The sequence below is a fragment of the Cynoglossus semilaevis genome, chromosome 2, assembly GCF_000523025.1.
Source record: "Cynoglossus semilaevis isolate Cse_v1.0 chromosome 2, Cse_v1.0, whole genome shotgun sequence".
NCBI lineage: Eukaryota > Metazoa > Chordata > Actinopteri > Pleuronectiformes > Cynoglossidae > Cynoglossus > Cynoglossus semilaevis.
In genome coordinates, this window is record NC_024308.1 from 19,138,056 (window position 1) to 19,154,251 (window position 16,196).

Here is a 16,196-nt window from a genome sequence, read left to right on the forward strand (position 1 = left end):
GTCTTGCTGCGGCTGACCTTCATTCCTCTTCTTTCTAGTGCAAACCTCCACCTCTCTAGGTTCTCTTCTAGCTGCTGCCTACTCTCACTACAGATCACAATGTCATCAGCAAACAACATAGTCCATGTCTGACCTCGTTTGTCAATCTGTCCATCACCAAAGCAAACAAGAAGGGGCTCAGGGCCGATCCTTGATGTAGTCCCACCTCCACTTTGAAGTCATCTGTCCTTCCAACAGCACACCTCACTACTGTTGTACTATTCTCATACATGTCCTGCACCAAACTAACATACTTCTCTGCCACTCCTGACTTCCTCATACAAAACCATCATATTAATCATATTACTAGTAATATGATCCATATATTATATTACGATCCATATATCATATTACGATCCATATATCATATTACGATCCATATATTATATTATGATCCATCTGCCACTCCTGACTTCCTCATACAAAACCATCAAATTAATCATATTATATGATCCATATATTCTATTACGATCCATATATTATATTACTAGGATCATATTACTAGTAATATGAGTTTGCACTTTCCAATATGTGCATGGATTTTCTTCAGGTATTCAATTTTCCTTTCACAGCCCATTTCACACATTCGGTGATTAGACAGCTGAAATGTTGTTGTTTTTTTGTTTGTTTTTAACCTGAAAACCATTTTTTTTTTTTTTTTTTTTACCTGAAAACCGCTGCATTTTGTTGTTTTAAGTAATTTAATAAGAATAATATTTCTAATCTACGCAGGGCCGTTGTCTCGTAGCCCTTGTGAGCTGCTGCCTGTTGGCTCGGCACACCCGGTGCAGGCAACTTTAAAGACCTTCACTGCCCTGTCAGGCTGTGCAAGTAGAGGGACCAGCAGTTTCCCACAAGAGGTTCATATCATCAACTTGAGAGGACACTTCCCAGAGGAATCAGACAACTTTCGACCAGAGGTAAGTGAAAGATCCTCATCTGGTTCGAGGCTCTTGTACGAACGTTAAACTCACCAGGAAGTAACATTAAAAAGTATTCAGTTCTGAGTATAGTTACCAGTGCCATATAAAATTTCCAAGTATAATCCTACCTTTTGCTTTTAAAAGGGACTCCTAGGCAGTTTTTTAGAAAAAAGTTCTACGCCGGTTCTATGAACCACGGAGGCTCTTTTACCTGATTCTTATACACTGTATTTTCCGGACTACAAGGCGCACTTGAAATCTTTGAATTTTCTCAAAATTCGACTCTTTTTGTTTCAAATTTTTTCATCAATGCAGGCAAAAAAACAAAACAACCGCAGTTCTGCACAGAACAGCGTCCTTTCCTCCACTCACACTCTCTCCGCACTCTCTCTCTCTTCGTCATACGCACACGCTCTCACCAGACCTCTTCACTCCCGCTCACACGCATGTAACTGTTAACTCCTTCATAACACATGAACACGGAACATTATCAACTTTAATCAAGGCTAGCTCATTTCATTCATTCATTTTTGATTATTATTATTTTGCACCGAAATTCAATTTCACGGCTGAAACGGAAAACCAAAAATGGGGAAACCAAGGCCGAAAACACAGATCAAAATATAAGGGAATATAATAAAGCTGAAAAAATCCGAAAGAGACACGAACTGTATGCAACTTCAATATTTTAAAATATTTTAAAATATGCAGGCTTAATTTGAATCATTGACCAGAACTAGTCATTTTCTTCTAACAAAGACAAAAATTAAATCTGATGCAGTTGTCAGTCGGACCAAGATTCTACTAAAAGGAAAAGAAAATCAACAGACTCGTGCGACTACAACAGCACACTAAATGTGTCTGTCCTATTACAAAGAGAATATTTTTAAAAAATATTTTAAATACATAATCCCCGAGTTGTACCTAATCGAGTTTTTCCACTGATGTTTTTGTTTCCTTCATTTCTGTGTCTCGACAGGTGGACCTGCATCTGAAGCCCATTCAGTCCTTACTGCACCATGCGAAGCCCCTGGTTTTTGTGCTTAACTCCCCCCGACCACTCATCTGGAAGATTAAGCCAGAGAATCTGGCCCTGGGCATCAAACGCATCTTTCATGTGAGTCCAAACTTCCCAAAAGCCTTTAAAAACCTAGGACACAGATTGATTATCCCTGCGAGCTTGGCCTTTGCTGGTGAGCATTTTTTTTAATCAACAAACTGAAAATTAAAAAAAAAAAAAAATTGTCAGCACATAATAAAATCTATTATATGCACAGTAGAGTTGTAGAATGCAAGTTGTTACACATGTTTTTTTTAACGTCAATAATGAAAATATCGTACATTTAAAAATATATATAATATTTAAAAAAAAAATGCGATATAGCGAAATTCTCCTGAGATTGGAATAAAATGAAAAGCTTTTATACATTATACACTTTTTAATTTTTTTCAATTCTGAAACCAAAAGCAATCATTAAATTTAAACCAAACTCGAATAAAGATGCCTTTAAAAGAAAAAGTTCGAAGTTTGAACCGTTTTAATTTTGGTGACATCAAAATTATTGAAGGTTTATCAACATATTATGTTCACATATTCCGACCCGTCTTGTCTTAAATGTGTGATTATGACCTTTATTTATCTTAAGATCTTTCTGGCTAATTTATTTTAACAAATTACAGCTATTGATGCTGCATTTATATTCAAGATAGTCATTTGTGCTTTTTTTGCTTTTTAATAAAGCAAAATTACAAAGAATAAGGCAACTGGTCATGAACAACAAAATTTAAAAAAAATGAACACTACATAAAAATTCACAGATTTGTTATCTGTTGTTGTGGGGAAATCTATTTGAGTTATTTTTGTTTTATATAAATTATTAAAATAAACGTGCACCTATAACCACTTAAAATAAACAGGAACTAACCTAAAGCCAATTTAACCAGAGCTTCATGTATCTGCGGAAAAGCTAAGTGATTTTAAGTCTTATAATTTTTTTTTGTTAACACACTTTTTTTTAATCAAGTTTAAGCAAAGTGTCGGATCTTCAACCAACCAAAAATGTGGTCCACTGTCAGTTAATTTTTCATAATTTTTAATAATCAAATTCTATGATGGGTTGCCACCTCCTTTTGCTTTTATAAAAAAAAAATCACGTACATTTGTGAGAGCTACTCGTAATAACAATGTATAAACCATTCAAATAAGTGTAAAAAATGTACAAAAAATGTAGTGCTGGGTGATGCATGTTTTTGTTTAAATGGCGTCCTGTGTCTATCTCAGCTCTCTTCTGGCCTAACTTTATTATTATGGATTAGTCACATTTAGTGACTTAGTGACTGACCGACATTCCAGGAGAAGCATTTGGCATTTACTGCTTTTATCATTGTTTTTGAACATTTGAAAACAAAACACAAAATTGATCAAATTACTGCGGCCGCTGCACCGATCCGCCTGTCAATCTCACGCTCCATCCTACCCTCACTGGGTTCTGTTTAATAAGCAAAAAAAAAAAAAAAATCTAACAAAAATAAACATCTATTATTAAATTGTGTAATGTGTTTAATTTTGAATTTGCAATTGTAAGTAAAAAAGTAGGGAATTGAAAAAAAAGACATTCAATGTTTAAGATAAGGCATAATTGTTCTGTTTTTGGTTGTTTTTTCTATTAAATTGTGTAATGTGTTTAATTTTAAAATTTGCAATTGTTAGTAAAAAAGTAGGGAATTGAAAAAAATGCATTAAATGTTTAAGATATTTTTGGTTGATTTTTAACCTTTTGGTTCAGCCAAATGGCAACCAGATGTTTATGGTAAACTAGGATAGACGTTTCTTGCAGTTGTTGTAGTTCAAACAACCACATATTTTATACGCTTCAACACTTCCGAGCTCTCAGAAGTGTTTTGGAAGTGTTTGTGTAAATGAAAAACGATGACGTCTTTGTTAACACGTTTCCCTCAAGCACGTTTAAGAATTAGGGCATACGTAAGGGGCAAGGGAAAAGGAAGAGAGAGAGAGAGAGAAGGAGGGTGCAAGATGAACAAAAGGGAGCCAAGGATGAAAATGTTAGAGATGAAAATTCCTTAGGTTATGAATGTTTATGTAGTCCTGGAGGCACTCTGGCCTGAGTTCTCTTTGAAACGATTTGCATTTATATATCATATATATACGTTTTTGTCTTGGCTGAGCTCAACATTTACACTCATTTACTGGGTACAAACAACAGCTTAGTCGGTTCCGTTCGAATAAAATGACTTTGTTTTCGGATGAGCAAGCTGTGTTCTTACGTCCATTCATTCCCTTACCTCCAAACCCTTCTCAACACCCTGAACGCAGCGGCGAGAAAAGTGATTTTAACCATAGATGTGTCGTTGTGCAAAACCACTGTGCTTTGACATAACAGTCAAAGCTACTCTTTCATCATCATCTAACACTTTTTCCTTTTGTGCGCTGCAGGTGACAAGGGATTCTGAAGTTCAATTCCAGCCGGCAAACTTTTCCCTTGGCTGCCAAACGGATGAAGAGATTCTCCCTAATAGCAATGAGCGCCTCCTCGGCTGGGCTGAGAAAAAGTACAAGGCGGTCACCTCTTTCTCCGAGCTCAGGATGACACAAGACATTTACATTAAAGTGGGAGAAGGTATGTGGTAATGAGATTCCTAACATCTCCAAAAAAAAAAAAAAAAACTATAAAAACTACGAATTAACCCTTTGATGCATGACCCATGATATACTTAGTATAAAAAAAATGTTACTAAGTGTTTTTATGCGTTTTTAGACATAAAAATAAGAACTGATTTGGTTCGGCCATCGAAACCTATTCGTATCATAGAAAATGACATTTTCATAGCTGTCCACTGTAGTGACCGTCATGCATGAAAGGGTTAAGCTTCTTCTTCAGTTCTGCACAACTTCGCCCAGAATTTGTCTGTTGTAATCATTATCTGCAGCGCACGTCTAGTCGAAGAATCCGATTCCTCCTGTGGCATACGGCCTATCGCGCTTTTTAAATAACTATCTATCATCTTAGTTACTTGCCGTCTTTTTCCAGTTTTGGCTGCTATTCCCCTAGAAACACTTGCGTATTGGATATGTCTTAGAGCTGATAGAACAGGATAGGGATCTGTTGCTTGTAATGGGAATCTTCTTTTTCTTGTTCTTTTTTTTTTTTCTTTTTGGCTTTTTTTTTTCCTTCCACAGCAAATCATCAGGCTATGTGTACTCTCTCTTTCCTCCTCTACTGGTAAACAAACCATCTATGTCCATCTGTACTACATCCAGAAATCACTGCTGGGGTTTCCCCTTCTTCCCCTGCTTGTTAGCTCCACCTACATTCTGTTTTGGACAGTGTACTACACTGTACTATTGGGCACCTAGTAACATTTATTTATCCCATACCTCAGTAAGAGTTGTTGGCACCAGCGTTCTGCACACAATCCCCTGATTAACAAATTCGATTAATAAAATGAGCCGCAATGCTGCCATCTAGTGACCAGAGGGCTTGTTTTTTTTTTTTTGTTCATGATGTTCTGTGAGTGTGTTATCAAGAGGTTAACAGTTATGGATATGAAGGGATATGGAGGGGAGGGGAGGAGGAGGTGTGGTGAGAGTACGTGTGTGTATGAGGAAGAGAGGGTGCGGAGAGTGCGATAGGAGGAAAAGGAGTTTTTGAGGAAGCTGGGTTGAAAGCAATGAAGGAGTTTAGAAAGAGTTACTGCAAATTGGGTTTTAAGAAGTTTTCTTCAGAGCATCTGACTGGTCTGTCGCCGGGGCGTTACACTATTTTTTAGAGCACACGTCATTTGGCGAAACCCGGGCATTGCGTTATGGTGTCGATAATATCGGTCGTTCATTATCAGACGCTGTTGTCAGTAACAGCACATGCCAAAAAAAAAACCTACCGACCGCTGGCTGCACAGCTCCACCGCACACTCATGGCAGACTCTAAGCCAGCTTTATCAGTTCTTTCAGTAGACGCTGTTGTCAGTAACAGCACATGCCAAAAAAAAACCTACCGACTGCTCGCTGCACAACTCCACCGCACACTCAGGGCAGACTCTAAGCCAGCCAGCTTGCCACGCCATGTTTGCTCTAAGATATATGTACTGTCTAAATTCTTCTTTTTCTTTCGGCTTTGTCCCTTTTTTTTCAGGGGTTGCCACAGCAAATCATTGATTTCCATCTCTCCCTGTTCTCTGTATCTTCTACTCTGACTCCAACTACCTGCATGTCCTCCCTCACTGCATCCATATATCTCCTCTTTGGCCTTCCTCTCTTTCTCCTACCTGGTAGCTCCATCTCTAACATTCTTCTACCAATGTATCCACTGTCCCTCCTCTGCACATGTCCAAACCATCTCAATCTGGCTTCTCTAGCTTTTTCTCCAAACCTTCCTGTCTGTGTTGTCCCTCTAATGACCTCATTCCTGACCCTGTCCATTCTTGTCACTCCTAAAGAGAATCTTAGCATCTTTAACTCTGTCACCTCCAGCTCCGCCTCCTGTCTTCTGCCTATTGCTACTGTCTCTAAACCATACATCATGGCTGGTCTCACCACCGTCCTGTCAACTTTTCCCTTCACCTTAGCTGACACTCTTCTGTCACAGATCACTCCTGACACTTTTCTCCAGCTGTTCCATCCTGCCTGTACTCTATTCTTCACCTCTCTTCCACAGTCTCCGCTGCTCTGAACAGTTGATCCTAAGTACCTAAACTCCTGCACCTTCACCACCTCTGCTCCTTGCAGCCTCACCATTTCACCGTTCTCCCTTTCGTTCTCTCCTATCTAAGGCTGTGCGTCTTAATCTTTCGTCGGGTGAGAAACATCTTCACACTAGATCGGCTCGCAGATAGGACTCGTTTGGAGTTGTTTTCACTTCAAGGAAATGAACATAAAGGTTACGACTCTAGTCATAAGAGTCTTTGAGAGACACGATGGCTCCAGTCCTGGCTGTTTATGTAAGTGTTTTCAGCGCGCTGTTTGTTTTTTGTGGAGAGTAGATGGGTGCTCAGCATTACAGCAATTGGCTTATGTCATTAGTGGGATGTGGTTTGGCTAGCACCCATCGCGCTGTAATATTCACTTCAAGTAGAGTAGCTGCAGATGTTTGTTGCTTCCCCTTCTCTACTGGCATTTCATGTGAAAAAACTTTCCTTAAATCATTTCCCTTCTCCCCTGCTAGACCATTTTAATCTTTGCGTCGAAACAATTGAGCCGTTGCGCCGCCATCAAGTGTGATCGCACCCTAAAGTGCAGATCCGAGGACAGGGGGTGTTAGCTGCTACGGCGGAAGTGGTGGGCTAAAGCACGGAACACGGGGCCAGAACCGGTGACAAATGTTTTATCCCTCTCTACTTTCAGATCCAGTGTTTTCTGACACCTGCAAGATTGACACGAAGTTCCTGTCGCTGAACTATCTGGGTGGCTACAGGGAGCCACAGCTTTCCAAAGGTTGTGTTCTGTCCGGTCCGGACAAAGACCGGGAAGTCCACATCGTTGAGCTCGAGGCCCCCAACTCCAGCAGGTGACCAGCTGACACCGGGAGTTCATGGTGTCAGTTTATTTTGAAGCGAGAAATTGACAAGTACCGTGTCTTCCGGACTATAAGTCGCACTTTTTTTTTTTTTATCCTTTTGCTGGGTTTGCGACTTATATTCAGGTGCAGCTTATGTGTTAAAATATATAATTTCACGCCTTGTGTACCAGTATCTGCTACTCCTGTACTGCTAGAGAGCACTAGTGACTTATCGTGTTGTTTTTTTTCTTCTTCTTCTTCATATACATTTTATGGCGGTGCAATTTATACTCTGGAGCAACTTATAGTCTGGAAAATACGGTAGTCTTTTTCTGCCGCTAGCTTTCCCCAGTCGTGTGATTATTTTCTAGGTTGAGGTTTCTGTTGAATATTTCTATTTTTTTTTTTCATGGCTGGTAACATTTATTGTCAATGTGCTGGCCAGATGCAATGAGTAGATTTCTCCTTACTCCTTACTCTGTTTCTTTCACGGCAGTGCATTCCAAGTGGATGTTACAGTGGAACTACAGCCTTTGGTCAAGGACGTGACCTTGCAGCGTGAAGTCGTCCTGCTGCTCCAGTGTGTGAAATCAGTCAACTGGGTGATCAAAGTCCATCGTGTTATTGGCAAATTGCACATTGTGGTGAGATTACAGCCTGAAAACTAACATTTCCAGCATGTTAAATATTCCATCCATCCATCCATCCATGTTGATTAAAATCACTCAACCCTGCTTTTTTTTTTTTTTTTACAGGCATCTGACACCATAACTGTTAATTCCAACACAGTGCAACTGATGAAGACAGTGACGTCTCCCAAGCAGCTCTTACCCTCAGGGCCACAAGCCCTAATTAAGTGGGCAGAGGAGCACAGCTACGTCCCAGTCACATCTTACACCAGGACTCCTGTAGCTAATCACTTTGAAGTTCGACTCAGAGAGCCAGGTAATTTGGAATGAGACTCTTTATTTTTATTCATTATTATCTTCAGTATTACGATTATATTTGATGCGAAAGGGTAATTGTGACACCGTAGCCCCTTTCGTAACTCGAGGTGCTCGTGTCTCAAATCGTTTTTTTTCCTATACGAAATAACAGAAAATGAATCAGTTCCAGCCCTCTAAAAACTCCCTTATTAGAGCTAATAACAATGGAAAAACATGTTTTTAATTGCATAATTATAAAGACATACACACAAACATTAGCGGCTAGGAAGGGAGGGAAGAAAATTAGCTAGTACGTAGACACTTGATTCCGTACCGTACCTTACACGTACACTATGTAACTTACATAAACTTAGAATTAACTTAACTTACTTATTGTTTCTTCTTCTTTCTATTTTGTTTTTTTTTTTATTTCTATTCTTTCTTTAGCGGGTACCACGCTCATATTTACCGATAATTTCATGCTTTATCTCCATGGTCATTATGCGTTTCTTCTTCTCATTATCATCCTTACCACTTACTTTCTTAGGACTCGTCACTATTATGAAGAATAATGCACAAAATAGATAGATAGATAGATAGATAGATAGATAGATAGATAGATAGATAGATAGAAAATCATGTAGATAATGCAAACACAATACGGAAGACTCGCGGGTGATGAGTACGGAAGTCAACGGACGCGTGAAGTGAACGAGTGAGACGGTGTGCTCGGCCACCCATCTTCGGTGTCTGTAAGCGTGCTCGTATCGCAAATCTTTACTCGTATCTCGAAGCAAAAATTTGATCGAAGACTTGAAGGCTCGTATCTCGAGGTTCCACTGTACTGTCAAAAACACCTTATATTCCATTTACTTAAACTTTATAAAATGTTTTGAATGGCCTTGCTTTGCTATTTTATCTTTGTGATCAAAATAAATGTATTTTAATGCCACGATGCTTTAGCTAACACCCCCAAGTTGAACATGTGGAGTTACAAATTTTGATAAATGTTTCACATTTTATGTTATAGACTTCAATTGATGTACATGTTGGTATGCCCTTGCTGTTTAAATGGTGAAGTTGAAGATGGTTGTATGCAAGCCCTATGTAATTAGAGCACTGATAGAATAGAAAAAGTTGGCCTTGCTGTTGAAAAATCTCTTATGCAGCTACATATCATTTCTTCTCAGGCTTTATTTGGACATTGCTATTTGTTGCCAGTCGTTTATTAATGCCGCGTTAAAATGTTCTTCCTCCTGCTGCTGTGCTAGACCTTGTTGAATGTGGGTTTCCAAAACATAATTTAACAATCTTTGACTTTCAGATATGGTGGAACCTCTGGACAGTTTGCTGCCTCCAGAGCTCTCCATACTGCAGGGCTCCAGCACTCATTCGTATCCAAAAACGGGAACAGCTTCACGCCTGCCCTTCATTTTTCCACCGCCTGTCTCCGACGATGGGGTTTCGTATCTGAAACTACCAATCTCCTCCACCATAGAAGACCAAATATTAGGAAACGGGGAACCTGAGAAGTATCAGGAGCCGCTTAACATTGGCCTTAGCGTGTACTGTGACGACACAAGGATGGTGGTCAGCGTTGACAAAGAGAGCCTGCAGGTGGGTCTCTTTTTCCAAATGTCTTTACCAGGCGTGAGTATAAAAACAATGCACTACACCTTTTTTTTTTTCTGGAAGAACTACCTCAGTTTTGCACTTTTTTGCGGCCCCAGAGAAAGACTATCGCATTTTCCATAAATTGCTCTGGGGTATAAGTTGCAAGCTTAGCCTATCCCCGACAAGGGACGGCGCGCGGGAGCTTGCTGATTGGCTCTTCGGAGGTCCAGTTTCTCCACGGGCCACACTAACAGTATACTTTAATATTAAGGTGCGGGCCACAAAATATTGTACTGCGGGCCGCACTTGGCCCCCGGGCCGCGAGTCTGAGACCCCTGCTCTATAGGATTGAGGTCTGGGCTTTGACTCGGCCACTCCAGAACATTTACCTGGTTCTTTTTTAACCAGTCCTGTGTAGCTTTTGCAGTATGCTTCGGATCATTGTCTTGCTGGAAAATAAATCTTCTCCCAAGCCGTAGTTCTCTTGCAGACTGAATAAGATTGTCCACCAGGATTTGAGTGTATTTTGCAGCGTTCATTCTGCCCTCTATCTTTACAAGCCTTCCAGGTCCGGCTGCTGAGAAACATCCCCACAGCATGATGCTACCACCACCATGCTTAACAGTGGGGATGGTGTGTTTTTGGTGATGTGCAGTGTTTGGTTTCCGCCAAACATGACGTCTTGTCTGATGGGCAAAAAGCTCGATTTTGGTCTCATCAGACCAAAGAATCTTCTTCCACTTGACCACGTGCTTTTTGGCAAACTGTAGTCGAGATCTAATATGACTTTTCTTCAACAGTGGCTTTCTCATTGCCACTCTCCCATAAAGCTTTGACCGGTGAAGAACCCGGGCAGCAGTTGCTATATGCACAGTCTCTCCCATCTCAGCAGCTGAAGTTGTAACTCCTTCAGAGTAGTCGTAGGGGTCTTGGTTGCTTCTCTCACTAGTCTCCTACTTAGTTTACGAGGGCGGCCTGATCTAGGCAGATCCACACAAGTGCCATATTCCTTCCATTTCTTGATAATGGATTTCACTGAACTCCGGGGGATGTTCAATGCCTTGGAAATGTGTTTGTATCCATCCCCTGAATTGTACTTCTCAATCACCCTTTCCCTGAGATGCTTGGAGTGTTCTTCTGTCTTCATGGTGTAATTGTCACCAAGAATACTGATCCACCAGTCTGGACCATTCGGACACAGGTGTTTTATACCTCAATCACTTGAAGCACACCCACACCACTCAGGTGATCTTCATTTCACTAATTGTGAGACTATTGGCAAGAATTTGGACCTCTATTGAATTAGACCATTAACTTAAAAAGGGGGTGATTAACTATGCAAACAATTATATTTCTTTATATATTTTTATTTCATTGACATTACTTTGTAGAAATCTGTTTTCACTTTGACATTAAAGAGTTTTTTCCAATAAATGTTTGTGTTAAAAAAGCCAAATTGTATTGACCATGATTGATTTATGAAAGCACTAAAAGGGTAAAACATCCAAGGGGGTGAATACAGTAAACCCTTGTTTTTCGCGGGGGTTACGTTCCAAAAAGAACCCGTGATAGGCAAAATCCGTGAAGTAGAAATCTTTATTTTTTTTACAATTAAATACTCAGAAAAAGAAGAGAAAGAACGAACAAACCATTTTACAGTCTCAACCATTTGTTTCACAAATAAAGTAAAATAAAAGTACTTTAGAAACGTTTCAACAAATAACTTCTGTAATGTACTGTCAAATAATAATTTTAATCATCAACGTGAACAGAAGGCTTCAAATTGCGGAGATTAGCACCGCCCACCGTGAACGGGAGAAAATTAAAAATGATTATGAAAAAAATACAAATTACCTGGTCTTGTTGCGGGCAGTTGCAACCCTTTTTGAATCCTTATTAAAACTTATTGCTGCTGTCTTCCTTATGTTTTTTTCTTCCTTCTTTATGGAACGAACGGAAGATTCATTAATTCCATAATGCCGACCTACAGCCGCATAGCTTTTACCTTCATTTAGCATGTCCAATAGTTTTACTTTATCACCGATAGACAGCATCTTCCGCTGCCTTTTGGTCCCTACCGCAGGTACTTTTGCCGGTCCAGAGCGTTTTGTCGACATTATGGGGTTTGATAAACTCGAAATTGCAAGAGAATTTGCACGTACGTAATGTCAATTTGGCAAGCTGTTTTACGTACGTGTACATATTAAACCGCAACGTTATTGGCGCACAGGTAGAGAAGAAGCGGAGTGACTTTTTAGCCAATCAGAATGCAGAACACAATGCACGATGCAAATCCGTGAAGTAGCGAAACCGTGAAAAGTAAACCGCGTTATAGCAAGGGATCACTGTACTCACTTTTGTTGCCAGGGGTTCAGCTACTAATGGCTATATTTTGAGTTTTTTTTTTTTGAGGGGAAAAATAAATTTACACTGCTATATAAGCTTTACACAGACTTACTTTTCATTGTGTCAAAGCGATGTTGCTTCAGTGTTGTTCAATTAAGCATTATAATGAAATCTCTGCAGAAATGGGAGGGGTGTACTCACTTTTGTGACATACTGTAGTTGTAACTCGCAATGAAAAAAAACGGTTAACGAATTATTTAACACATTTAATGATCTCTTAGTTAGTGTATGGGTGGTATAATTGTGACCAGAAAGTCTTCATAACAGAATGGAGACTTTTTAAATCTGTGGGAATTTGCAGCTTTAGCATTTTAGATGAAGAAACTAAGTCTCGTCACTTGCTTTTATATCTCTTTAGGAAAAGGGCTTTTTTTATGCCAACCTCACACTTCAGGATCCAGAATGCAAAGCAACAGTTAATGCCACCCATTATACCCTGGAAACCCTTCTATCTGGCTGTCAAACCTCCATGTATCCGATCCCGGGAAGCTCCATGGCCTTGTATATCAACCAGGTGAGTACAGTACCTACAGTTACAGGTCAATGCCAATCACCATTGCGCCTCAAACATATGTTTTTTGAACTTATTACCACAAAGTGATAAAATGACTTGTTTTTTTATCTTTTTAGTGATCTTCTGAGGGTTGCGTAGTTTTCTTGTTTTTAACTGCTTTGAATGTCAATTCTGAAACAATGGGGAATTCTGGGATTTCTTTTGCTTACTTTTTTTTTTAAACAAACATCTATCCGAATTTAATACGAAACTAGGTATGCGTTAAAATATCTTCACATGATATCTCATCTCGCGATACCAGGAACTACCTACTTAGCTAGTATATAGATAGTATATGTATATACTATATATATATATATATATATATACATATATATATATATATGTATATATATATATATATAATATATATATGTGTGTATATATATATATATATATATACACATATATATGTGTATATATATGTATATATGTATATATATATATATATGTCTGTATATATATATGTATATATGTCTGTATGTATATATATGTGTATATATATACATATATGTGTATATATATGTATATATATGTATATATATATATATATGTCTGTATATGTATATATGTGTGTATATGTATGTATATGTATGTATGTGTGTATATATATATATATATATATATCTCAGTCTCACTGACCCTTGGGTTGTTATTTTACATATTTTATTTATTTATTTTACATAACAATAACGTAAAATGTATTCTTAATTATTGTTGCTTTATACCATGTTTTTGATGTTTAGATGGGGTGGAACTTAATAGTATATTTCTGGGGGGCTGGAACGAATGAATTGGTTTTTTTTGGTTATTTTTAAAAGGCAAAATGCGCTCTAGATATGAGTGGATTTTAGAATTTTGAAAATGTGTGTGTATAGTGCAGTTTTATTTGAATTATTAATGTACTGCCATGTGAACACAAGCGCCACAACAGTTGTTGCGCAAACACCTTTAATTTAAATGAATTTGTATTAATTTTTCAAAGCAAATACAACTAAAGTAACTTTATTAAATTATAAAAAAAAAAAAACTCTAAAATAATTGTCTGAATTAATTAATGAATCAGTTAATGTGATAACAATGTTAAGTTGTTTAGCCCTGATTGTTATATTTGTACATGTATATTGTGGAAGTCTTAGTAGTTTTCACTTTATGGGAAAGTTATTATTTCTTTTTTTTTCATGTAGTTTAAATAACACAGCTTTTCACATAACACATTGGCCTCTGTGTGAAACAGGTATTGATAAATCACGCCGAGACAAAGGATGGCAGTGGCGGCCTACTGGATTATGTCGACCTGGAATCCGGTGAAATGCGATTTCAGAAGGATCCAGTCAAATCTGAGAGGACAATAACTGACCCTACAGAGCAGCAGTCAGCCATTGCAGTAAGACATCTAACTCGTGTCTATAAAGATTCTCATCCAGGTCACGGTCAAGGTTGAAGAGTTCCATTAGGCAACTGGACATGACATTTTCTCAAGAAGACATTTCGCTACCCTTCGCTTGGTTGCGGGAGTATGAGAACGCTTCCAGAAAACTTGCAGAATACAGGAACCATCTGCGGTTCAACCTAAGGTGCAGACATCGTAAGATAATCCCCACGTATATATTTACTGCACTCCCCACCACCAGTTAAAACTGAAGAAGCCTCTTAGAGGTGAAACGTCTTCTTGAGAAAATGGAATGTTCAGTTGCCTAACGGAACCACCTTCCACCTTGACATCGGACTCACTTTTAAAATTGAAATTTGTAATTTTTAAAATGTGTATAGTCTCATTTGTTTGACGTTTGACTCCCTGGTCTCCTGGTTTCGTTTTTGGAGTATGCTCAGTCATTGTATCAAATATCTGAATATCCCTGCCTAATGTTTCAACTCTCTTCGCAGTTCAACTGCACATACAGAAAGAACCAGCAAATTCAAGCAACACTTAACACCAGGATCGCACCCGAACCATCCAGTCGTCCGGTCGGAAATACGACGTTCGACTTAGAATTGTACGACACGCCGTCAGTCAACACCCCGTCGCGCCAGTCCTTCCACACTGTTTCACACAATCAGAAAGTGTTTGTAGAGGTAAGCCTTTTTTTTTTTTTTTTTTTAGGACCTTGTTTTTAATGAAATGTTTTATTTGCAGATAGATTCGTCTTCCATCTTTCACTATACCATGGCTGCAAGGGAAAGTACACGCAAAAAACATATCTAGCTAGCTATATCTCAGACATCCAGATCATTTTATCTCAAGCAGTTATGTAGAGGTCCACTGGCTTCTTGAAGGCCATTTTACCTGTCATCTTACCAAAACAAAGGAGGTGACGATGCACTGACATGATGGCAGGATTGTTTAGTTGTTTATTGTAAAAACAAAAAGAGGGAGCGCAGGGCTTTGATGGATATATGGGACAGGTGATACGGTAGAGAGATGTGATATAGGGAAAAATCCAACTGGTCAATTATAATTTCGGTGAACAATGTTTCCCAGCCTTGTTTGAGCCAGAGCAAATTGTGTACTTTTATAAATCCCATAGTGCAGGGGTGGCAAACTGTTGTAAATAGAAGACTGTATAGATCAGGGGTCCCCAACCCCAGGTCCACAGACCAGTACCAGTCCATAGGTCATTTGGTCATTCGGCCGCAGTGGGACACAGTGAAGAAAATGAACCTTTACTAATTTACTTCATTCAAAAAAAAAAAAAAAAATCCAGTCATATCCATTTACTTTCTTTATTTAAAGATAATCTGACAATATTTTAAAAATAATAGGTCATTCAGACTCTGATACAAACAAAATATCATTTAATGATCCTTTGATGTTCAGTACCTTGCTAACGGTCTGTAGTAACGGGTGGTACTGGCTGACCAGTAATGGAACAAAATATTCCATAACAGAACACATGTTTCTGCAATTGATATATTATATTATTTGATTGATTATATAAACCATTCATTTCCTATGTTAAGAAACTCGAAATGCTTTTTAAGCTCCCGCGGCCACACAAAACGGCTCGGCGGGCCGCATTTGGCCCCCGGACATTGAGTTTGACACGTATGCCGTAGTGCATCGTCCAACAAAAATGGCAAAGAACTTTAATGACTTCAATGTCTTTAGGTATTGTTGTTTCAATTAGCTTACTCAATATGCAACCTGGGCCTGTTTAGTTGAACACAACGCGGCTATTCTTTCAGGAATTTGAGAAAGAAAAGAAGAAGGATTTTCGTGTAG

General features: G+C 38.7%; 1 protein-coding gene across 1 annotated transcript in view; it reads left to right on the forward strand.

Moving 5' to 3' along the window:
- The window catches only part of tgfbr3 (transforming growth factor, beta receptor III), a 40,979-nt gene that overhangs the window by 13,980 nt on the left and 10,803 nt on the right, over positions 1-16,196 (forward strand). Inside the window, exons 3-12 of the mRNA XM_008307319.3 lie at positions 772-959; positions 1,942-2,079; positions 4,417-4,600; positions 7,321-7,483; positions 7,971-8,118; positions 8,230-8,419; positions 9,725-10,017; positions 12,779-12,934; positions 14,211-14,360; positions 14,861-15,049. Coding sequence (XP_008305541.1) covers positions 772-959; positions 1,942-2,079; positions 4,417-4,600; positions 7,321-7,483; positions 7,971-8,118; positions 8,230-8,419; positions 9,725-10,017; positions 12,779-12,934; positions 14,211-14,360; positions 14,861-15,049 — 1,799 coding nt within the window. The remainder of the gene's footprint in view (positions 1-771; positions 960-1,941; positions 2,080-4,416; positions 4,601-7,320; positions 7,484-7,970; positions 8,119-8,229; positions 8,420-9,724; positions 10,018-12,778; positions 12,935-14,210; positions 14,361-14,860; positions 15,050-16,196) is intronic.